The sequence below is a fragment of the Leuresthes tenuis genome, unplaced genomic scaffold (genome assembly GCF_036924035.1).
Source record: "Leuresthes tenuis unplaced genomic scaffold, fLeuTen1.0.hap1 SCAF_20, whole genome shotgun sequence".
Lineage (NCBI taxonomy): Eukaryota > Metazoa > Chordata > Actinopteri > Atheriniformes > Atherinopsidae > Leuresthes > Leuresthes tenuis.
The window spans coordinates 13,973,264-13,983,177 of NW_027325374.1; the positions used below are offsets into that span (position 1 = coordinate 13,973,264).

At 39.5% G+C, this 9,914-nt stretch overlaps 2 protein-coding genes across 3 annotated transcripts; one reads left to right on the forward strand and one right to left on the reverse strand.

The window, feature by feature from the left end:
- Nucleotides 1–325: 325 nt before the first annotated feature.
- On the forward strand, nucleotides 326–6,275 carry LOC140278817 (potassium voltage-gated channel subfamily A member 7-like). Of its 2 annotated transcripts, XM_072373907.1 has the most exons (3): nucleotides 326–641; nucleotides 881–1,643; nucleotides 4,508–6,275. In XM_072373907.1, the coding sequence occupies exons 2-3, from the start codon at nucleotides 966–968 to the stop codon at nucleotides 5,396–5,398; spliced, it is 1,569 nt and encodes a 522-aa protein (XP_072230008.1). In that variant the 5' UTR covers nucleotides 326–641; nucleotides 881–965; the 3' UTR covers nucleotides 5,399–6,275. The 2 variants fall into 2 exon arrangements, with proteins under 2 accessions (XP_072230008.1, XP_072230009.1); XM_072373908.1 differs by lacking the exon at nucleotides 326–641 and having other exon boundaries at nucleotides 825–1,643.
- Nucleotides 6,276–7,631: 1,356 nt separating this feature from the next.
- Nucleotides 7,632–8,716, reverse strand: LOC140278392 (fibroblast growth factor 21-like). The gene is made up of 3 exons (XM_072373378.1): nucleotides 8,544–8,716; nucleotides 8,347–8,450; nucleotides 7,632–8,258 (listed from the first exon to the last, which is right to left on the reverse strand). Exons 1-3 carry the CDS (start codon nucleotides 8,602–8,604, stop codon nucleotides 7,968–7,970), a joined length of 456 nt encoding a protein of 151 aa, XP_072229479.1. The 5' UTR covers nucleotides 8,605–8,716; the 3' UTR covers nucleotides 7,632–7,967.
- Nucleotides 8,717–9,914: the final 1,198 nt, after the last annotated feature.

The following is a 9,914-nucleotide window of genomic DNA, read 5'->3' on the forward strand; positions in this document are numbered from 1 at the left end:
CTAATGCTTCTAATGAGGGTTTCCACCAGTTGAAAAAATAAATGAAATAAAAACTGAGTGAGATGAGCACTCATGGTTTATGTGACATAGTATATCTTGTAATTGTGTTTGCAACTGTTACCTTGTAAAAGCTCCAGTAATTTTGTTTGTTCCTTTTAAACAACTCACATTCAAAATGCAACATATCTGCATTAATGAAACACAGTGAGGGACTCATGTCTGTCAAAGCACCATGCTGTGTTGGGCAAATGTGACATTTGATCAGGAGGTTGAAGGTTGTCATGCCTCATGGCTAAAATGGAGGAAAGGGACAGGGAGGGGTTGGAGCGGTACTGCAGAGATCCAATTTCAACACGACAGCATTCCCAAAAAATTTCAAGACAGACAACATGAGGCAGCGAGGGACAGGGCAAGATCCTGGATGTTCCTTGAGCAAACAACTGGAGGCAGAATTTGTGTCCGACTTGAACGCAGTAGACCGCTGTGCCGACTGAAAGCAGACAGCCAAACAAGGACTTTGTTTATGTGGCAGACAGACATGATGACAGAGAAAATGACAGACAACCTGATGAGCCACAGGACTAGAGCAATGTGATTTTTCATCCAGCCATTAGTGTCTTTCAGCAGCTGTTTTACATTTAGTGAGTAAATTCTCGCCTCCCACTAATTTGGTACTAACCTCGTTCGTTGTTTTTCCCTCTTTTCATCTTTTAGGTCAAATAAAATTAACTTTTAAAGTAACTTTTGTATGTAATTAAATCTGCCATATTTACTAAACAGAGACGGATATCTCCCGTTCTTTCATTTGCTTCTAATGCCATCTGTAATGCATATCGACGACAAACCAATCCCACTGATGAAATTATCACTCTGGTTTCAGACACGGTTTGCTTTTAAGTCCAAGTGTTCCACAGATACTCAGGAGAGAGGTTTGCAGTGCTCTCTGGCTTTGGATACAAACAGGGATGGAAAGCGGGGAGCCACAGTCCAACGAAGAAGGAGGCAGAGGGAAAGAGGGCGATGCAGAGAAAGACAAACACCTGAAGAACCAACTCAACAGCGAGGAAAAAGGAGAGAAAGAGAACAAAGGACATGAGAAAGAGAAGAAGAGAGAGAAGCGTCGTTCGGGGTCTCTGTGGAGGAGTGGATGGGCGCTGAGTGAAAGACTGGCCATCAATGTCTCAGGAATGCGATATGAAACTCAGCTTCGCACCTTGGCTCAATTCCCCGACTCCATGCTTGGTGATCCCAGGCGGAGGTCACGATTCTTTGACCCGCTTCGAAACGAGCTCTTCTTGGACCGTAACCGAGCCTGTTTTGATGCCATTCTGTATTTTTACCAGTCGGGTGGGAGGCTTCGCAGGCCTGCAAACATACCCCTGGACATCTTCATGGACGAGTTGATGTTCTACGAGCTTGGAGAGGACATCATTAACCGTTTCAAGGAGGACGAAGGCTTTCCAAAAGAGGAGGAGAGGCCCCTGCCATCCAATGAAATCCAGAAAAAACTGTGGATGCTGTTTGAGCACCCTGAGTCCTCATCAGGAGCACGGATCATCGCCATCATCAGCGTGATGGTGATCGTGGTGTCCATTCTCATCTTCTGCCTGGAGACCCTGCCTGACCTCAGGAGTGACAAAGAGGTTAGAAATGTAATGTTCTGCACTACATTTTTGAGAGACAGATTAGCACAAAGGGCAAATAAGCTTTTTCACTGCTTTTGAATTCAATTCCCTGAAATTAGAATGAAGGTAGATGGGCTAAGATATTTAAAAAGTACGTATCCTTGATTTAAACTAATAATTTGATTATCAGGAAAAAAAAGATAAGAATGAAATATGAATTTGGTCAGCACCAACTCGATCCCAAGACATAACAGATCATTTCAATGTTGGTTCACAGCTCTAAACAGTGCAGTTTCATGAAAAAAAAGGCTGAAAAAGAGTATCTAGACTGTTTTCCCACTCATTTCCTTTTGTCCATACCAATATGTACCATAGGTGATGACGGATGCGTTCTTGCTATTGTTCGCAAGCGGTTAGGCTTAGGAATTAAAAACACATGATTTGGGTTAGAAATTATATATCTATATTTTTATATATAGAAATGGCAAGATTCATGGTTGCAGCTATAAAAATATACATGATAAGGGCATACTTGTTTTAGTATTCATGGATTACAGTTATAGTCATACTACGTTCCCTAATCTTCAGAACAACTTACCCGTACATTGCCAGATAATTATGTGAAAAGTAAAGCATTATTTGTTTTTGTTTTTTTTTACTTCTAAAGAAGTGAACCAAAGACCAGAGGTGGGCACAAGCCATTTTGTACTGCTTGTAAGTCACCGTTCTTTCTATTCAAGTGCCAGTGAAAGACTGCTATGGTTAACGTCAGGTCCCGAGTTTTAAACTAATGATAGTCTTAATGAGTTCTTCACAGAGTGTAATCCCGCTGTCCAAAGTAATAATACATTGTGTAATTGTATAATTTTTTTTCACGCTAATTGACTGGATGCCAGCATGGGGAAGTAAGTGTCTGCTTACTGGAAATAAAATTAGTTCAGGGCATTCCCTTTAAAAGTCCAGTGAAGTCTTAAGTCATGAATGTTAAAGTTGAGATGCAAGTCTTTAATTCTTTCAAGTGAATTTATATATCTCGAGTCTGTGTCCAAGTCACATGTCTTTAGTAGATCAAACCTCTTGTTAGGAAGAGTTATTTCAAAAAGACTCTCTCTGGCTTACTCTTAAAAAAAACATTTTTGTTTATATTTCTATGTCAAGGTTTTATATTATCAACAATTAATTGAATGTCTAAGCCAGAGAAATTTCAACAGCCAAAAGTAGCCCATTATAGGAACTCCAAATCAAACCATCAGGGTATAAGGTTTTGAATGGAATATAGTTGGTTATTTGGGTAAAAAGAAACATGATATCATAGGAAGCAGGTGTTTAGGTAAACATTCAATTGGAGAGTACTACAGTGTTTGGAGGAAAAATACTGGCACGAGAAGCTGTTGGCCAATATGTCTGGAAGCAGACCAGAGAAAGAAAGAGACAGCGGGAAGCTTAGAGTGTGATTATTTTAGTCGGCTGTAAAATTTGATACAGATTCAGGAAGCGCTTAAGGGTACAGGCAATAACGGGTGGGGACTGGAACAAAAATAATAGAAAGGAAAGACAGAGTGAGAGACAGTTAGGTGTGTTAATGAAAGGTCAAATATGACCATACACATTGGCAAAGGTGAGCCAAGGCCCACTGGTGGTTTAGAACCCGAGATGGAAAGGTCTCTCAGGATGAGTAGCATACACTGGGTCATGTTAACACATTCCTAAAGGACTGCTGTGCTGGGCCTGGCTGGCTTTGCTGCCAGGAAACTACTGTAACTTACTCCTGTACAAGTTCGTACACCAGCTCAACTGCACTGGCAGTGTTGCACGCCAGCAGCAGCCAGAGAGATGAGAATAGTGACAAAGGTGGAGATGGATGAGGAGCGGCGTAGCGAGGCACTCATGTTTCTCTTCAGAGATCTCACAGGGTTATATTTAGTCTTAGGAGAGCCCTTGGAACAGATCAACACATACTGTAGATGGCCACCTTTAGTAATAAACACTGTCACTGACCCGCTACTGAAAGTCATGAGCAATATGCTGGATTTATTTGAACTACTTGGACACTTTATATATTACACACGACCCATTACAGCATACTAAACAGTTCCTTTTACATCCACGTAATTCGTTCTCATGCTTTTGACTGGTTGTTAAGTGTGAGATGTTTAAAATAACTCTCATCCAGTGCATGAACACAATGATAAGTGACACGGGAAATGGAACGACAGCTGGATTGAAAAATACATTGGGAATCTGCATACGTCAAACGTTTTATGATGTAGCCAAAAGTGAAAGCCAGTGAGAAGGTGTAAAACTCAGCTGATCTCTTTGGAATACCATAAAAAGAATATCTTGGTAGCATAGTGGTACTTTTAAAAGAATGCTTTGAGAGCAATTCACTTTCTAGCTGAGGCATAGATCAAAGGATAAGTACATGAAGCTGAAAATGTAACTGAAACCTGTAGTTTAGCTTAGCTTAGCAGAAGTACTGATAAAAGGGGGAAATACATTTTCTTTTCACAGAATCTAAGTCTGTTTTGACATTTTTGCTTTTAGCATGAGAGATGCTGGGAAGTGGATTTAGTCATATGAATGTATGGGAATATATATACCAAACTTTGTTTTCAGACTTTTGCTAATTAATCTCATAAATTGTGTAATGTTCCACCGAGTGCCACATTTTTTAAAAACACGTTGCTAGCTTCAGATAAAAATTCATGTATGTTTCAGCAAAAATAAGCAATAATAATCGTATTTCTCAATTTTGATATGTTTTAATATGTACAACTAAATTCCTTTCCTTTTCTTTTGATTTTACACAACATTCAAGATTTTGGGGTTGTACTGAATATTGTTTCAAATTTTGCCTATTTGTCCTGTTTATTCCTCTTCAGTACCACGCCCAGGCAAGGAATGGCTCTGAGAACATGCTTCCTCCACCGAGTGTCTTCACTGATCCCTTCTTCATAGTGGAGACCATGTGTATATGTTGGTTCTCCTTTGAACTCATCATGCGCTTAGCTTGCTGTCCCAGTAAGGCGCACTTCTTCAAGGATGTCATGAACATCATTGACTTCAGTGCCATCTTACCTTATTTTGTCACTCTTGGAACAGAGTTGGCAAAAGACAATGACGCCTCTCCAGCTACGTCCTTGGCCATCATCAGAGTAATCAGGCTGGTGAGGGTCTTCAGGATCTTCAAGCTGTCTCGGCACTCCAAGGGCCTCCAAATTCTTGGTCAGACACTAAGGGCCAGCATGCGTGAGCTAGGTTTGCTTATCTTCTTCCTCTTCATTGGTGTCATCCTCTTTTCCAGTGCTGTCTACTTTGCGGAAGCAGACCACAATAAAACTGCTTTTGTCAGTATTCCACATGGCTTCTGGTGGGCAGTCGTCACCATGACCACGGTGGGATATGGTGATATGGTCCCAGCAACAGTGTGGGGTAAAATGGTGGGCTCTATGTGTGCCATTGCCGGCGTTCTCACTATCTCGCTGCCTGTGCCCGTCATAGTATCCAACTTCAGCTACTTTTACCATCGAGAGAATGAATGTGAAGATCGAAATGAGTACACTCACGTCCAGACAAATCTGTGGGAGGATGAGGAACCTGAAAGTGAGGAAATAGAGGAAGGGGACGGGGATCAGGAGGTGGATTTTTATGCGATTGAAAGCATCTGCAACCCTCTGAATGGGTCCTTGCTTGGAGCACTATGTACAGGCCAGAGCTCAGAGTACAGAGGAGGAAACATGTATCTTAGAGAGCCGTTGGTCACTCAAGTTTAGAGAGGGTGAGTGTGTTTGATAGCCTTAAGGATGCTCCATAAAATTACTGAATTTGATAAAAGAGCTAAATGATATGCAAGTGGAATAACATTAGAAGGGATTGGGGTCCTAGAGAGAAACATTAGCTAATTTGAAACCGGCAATTTGGGCAGTAGAGTAAATTTCACACCAATATACCTCCTAATGACTTTATATTGCATCTCTTGCTCATTTATAATTATTTATTGCTGCACTAGCCAATCGGATCTCTCTGAAAAGCAACTTTTGTATAATAAAATAAAAAAAACAACCAGTTTTCCATTCTCAGGGTCATGGTATAAAAATAACATGAGCTATTATTTATGATTGCTGCTAGCTTGAGATTAAACTGACTTTGTGAAAGTCTGTGTCTTGAAACTATCATGTCTTAGTTTTTTTTGCCTTAAAGTTTGAAGTGGATAGAAGATTATTGGCAGTAAAGATCTCACATGTTAACGGAACTCCACCAAACACCAGCAACGCCGCCCCTTGAGAAAGACAGAGATCTCCCAACCAACTCCCCCTTCTCAACATTCTTCTGCAAACAATGTATAATGTTTATACATTTAGCAGACGCTTTTATCCAAAGCGACTTACAGATAGGTATGTAGGGTAAGGGGGTCTTGCCTAAGGACCCCTACTGGAGGTAGTACCTTTCATGCAGGGGATTTGAACTCAGGTCTCCCACATGGAAGGTGGCAATCATACCACTACACTATCCAGTTCATGCTTTTGCTGTTTTGGTTTACCTTTTGATCTATGAGGCTGTAGTGTTATTCAATGATGCACTCTCACCCCATTGTATTTGTGGTTGTATTATGCTGTGGCAAAACTGCTGTGTTAATCTGCTTATTTATGCATTCAGTGTTTTTAATAAAGATTCTATTTTACTAATTTTCTTATAAGAATGTGTGTTATCTATGGAGACCAATGCTACAGAGTCATTACTTAGGAAAATATCAAATTTTCTAAATGTATTTAGCAATGTTTTTATTTCCCTTAAAGATATAATATTAGAAATATTCAATCATCCACAGATCAGGTTCTGCACGTCCAAGCAACACTGTACCAATCTCAGTCGGTTTTTCATGTTGGTATTTTAATGGTCAACCTTTTTAACAGCTTTGAAGATGTTATACAGTAACACTACATCAGAGTGATTGCCCGTGGAAAGTATGTGGGCTAATGAATCATTGCCGGTGTATACTGCTTCAATAATGTTTTTCTTTTTCGTCACTTTAAAGTCCAGGAAGGGATGAATAGATAAGATAAAGTTTTTGTGAATTGAAAACCAGATCTCTGCCTGTGATCCAAGACTCAGGAGAGTAATAATACAAGATTTTGAATATTCACTGCTGACAAAAACCACACACAAGAATATCAGTGTGATATCAAACCTTCATCATAACAACACAACCAAACTGAATGTTGTTTAACAGCAGTTTTATTCACTGACGTGAATGTTGCCTTGTGGTAGAAGTCTGACTTGTGATGATGATTTGTTGGAGTAGTTTGATACATAATTAATTTAATGTCAAATCTTCAAGACATGATCATCATTTAAATCCCCTTTGAATCCCCTTCAACTTTTAAGGAGAAAAAGAAACTCTTGAATGTTGGGGGTTTGTTTCAAACTGAATGTAGGAAATGTGTGGCAACTTGCAGCTGAGCAACAACTTTGATTTATATCCATTGGTGAAGTTGCTAAAGATTTGTCTTTAAAACAAACAGCCAAAAATCCAGCGTCACAAATTTGCCAAATAGATTTTGACAATCATAGACCAAATACTTGAGTCTGAAATACAATATACATTGTTGGAAGATGTCATTTGTCAAATATACATACTTCTAACTAAAGTTTCTAACTTCTCATAAACTTTTTTTGCGAATTTATTGATCCTAAAGGTAAAGAAAGTTTTATTTGAAATAGACACAGAGTCAGTAAAAGGAACAGACCAAATCACCTGGAGAAGTACCCTTTTTTTTATGTCGTAGCTTTTTTCGTCCACTAGAGGGTACTTCTGCTCTCACAAATTTAGCCATCTCCTGCACCAAAAAGCAGTGAACAACGGCCAGAATATGATCTTCTTATGTATAAGTGGTGTCCTTCCTGGTTCCATTAAACTGCTGCGTAACTGCATGCTTGACACAGACAAACTAAATGGACATTCGCACAATGTTTATTTCCAATCACAACAAAAAACACTGGGGTTGCACAAACATAAGCTTATTGGACTTTCAAGGCACATCTTATTTAGAGAAACTCCAAAAGCCTCACATATCACTGTTAATCAGATGCTGCCAGTTCTTTCTCAGACATAAACATGCTCACACATTATTAACCATAGCCAATCTTTACATAGATATTAGCAATACACAGCACACAAAGTTAATAAATAACTTACATAAATAACTTGAATATTTCTCTCATAGAAACATGTTGAGAAATGAGGAGATGAAGCTCATTTCATGACAAAATCAAGGCAGTGGCTTCAACCACATTAAATCTAGAGTCACATAAACAGTTTTCAGAACTGCACGGTGCAGTATTTTACCTGTCTATTAACAACTGAGGACTGCCCATCTGATTTAGACCCATCCCGAAAAGGTCATGAGAGTCCACGTCGAAGTGCCTCTGAGAGTTTAACGGCTGATGAGACACAGTCTCCACTGTCAACGTGTTTCTAAGCGGTAGGAATCGAGTAAAAGGGACTGCGTGCCGATCTGAGGAATGCTTGGATGCCAGTGACACAGGAATTCCGTGGTGTGTGGAAAAGAAACGCGTGTATCCGTCAGCCAACAACAGCTCTCTGAATGAGCAGTCAGTCTCCTCATAGACACCCTAAAAGTGACATCAATAAGAAATGGTCAGGGTGAGAATGACACAAAAATGAAATATTTCAAACAGTTTGAATCCTCATCCAGCTTACCTGCCCCCTCAGATGGCCTCCACTGTCAACACAGAGAAACAGGGATGATGACTGTCCCTTGATGACTACATGGCCTGGTTTAACTGATTTTAATTGCAGCACACCTAAGAAACAGAAAACATTCTCAGTTTTAAGGGCCTCAGAACAGTCTGGTGCATTCATGCAGCATGTTGCTGGTTCATCCATCCAATACTCACTGTAAAGGGTCTTTGAGATACTTCCTGTCACTCTCCCATCCTGGTTTATCTGCAGGTACATCCCACGCCTGTGATTTTCTGCAATAAGAATCAAGGAAAGAAAGAAATCAGCAGAGTGAATTTTAAGTAATCTAAGACTAACACCAACATCATTTTTACATTAATCGCTGATCAAAATGACTCAACTTGAAAAGAACGTAATTGAATTACCTGTGTAGAGATGCACCTCTCTGACCTGATTATTGAAGGACAAAAGTGGGTTTGAATCAGGGAGATACAACGAGAGTGAAAAGGGAAGTGGAACGATCAAGAAAAACAAAGAGAGGCAAAGAAAAAAATTGTTTGAAAGCAAAAACATTTCGCAGAGGGGATTGAGCGACCTTTGGAATAAATATAAATAAGGAATCAACAAAAATAAATAGCCAACAAAAATAAAGAATTAAATAAATAATAAATATAAAAATACACGCCTCTACACGAGCGACTTCTAAACTGGAGGAAGTTTTGCTTTCTTATAAAGGAGTTAGGGGAAGGAGGTCCCTCTTCATGACAGTAAGAATGAGTCAGACATTTCTACATAATAAAACTGTGATTGAGTTCCGATACTATGTAAGGACCTGTTTACAATCGGAGATACTCAGAAAGTTTTTTTCTGACTCCCAGTTGCTCAGAATGATTCAAATTTTATGTTGCTCTTTCTTAGATATCCGTAAATGTATTTAGATATATTTCTTATTCATCGAAACAATATTCTCATGACATGCAAAATATTTCAATAATACACTAGTCATTGTTTAGTTTAAAGTGTCTAATATCACAAGACACCCCTCAGTAACTCCACCCAATTACCGCTCATTGTGATGATGCTTTGAGCGATGCAAGCGAAACTGTTTACAGTAACCTCGCGTGCTTTCCCATTCAGTCCTCCGCTTGAAAAAATAAACACATTTCACAACAGAAAGAAGATGAAACACACAGACATCTCCCCTGCGTCATCTGCTGAATAAATGATGGCAGATAATCACGCGTGACAATGTCTTCTCTGGGTTTTATGGTGTTTATCTAATTTTGATATATGAGTGTTTGAGAGAGACACAGAAGGAAGGAGTGGGTGAAACTGGTTTACAAGCACATGGAGTGTTTACTGGACTGCAGCTGTGCAGTCACTGGAAAGAAGCTGTACGTCAGACTGTAAACTCACCAATTAGGAAACGCTGCCCGGCATCACCAAGAAATTTTCAGATTGCATCACCACCTCTATCACTGCATTAAGATTAGCTCTTTCATTCAGTAGAACAACACTCTTTAAGCATTTGTGAACTGATGAGATTATATGCTGTAGTGTTAAAAGTGAAATTATTGTCCCCTTCG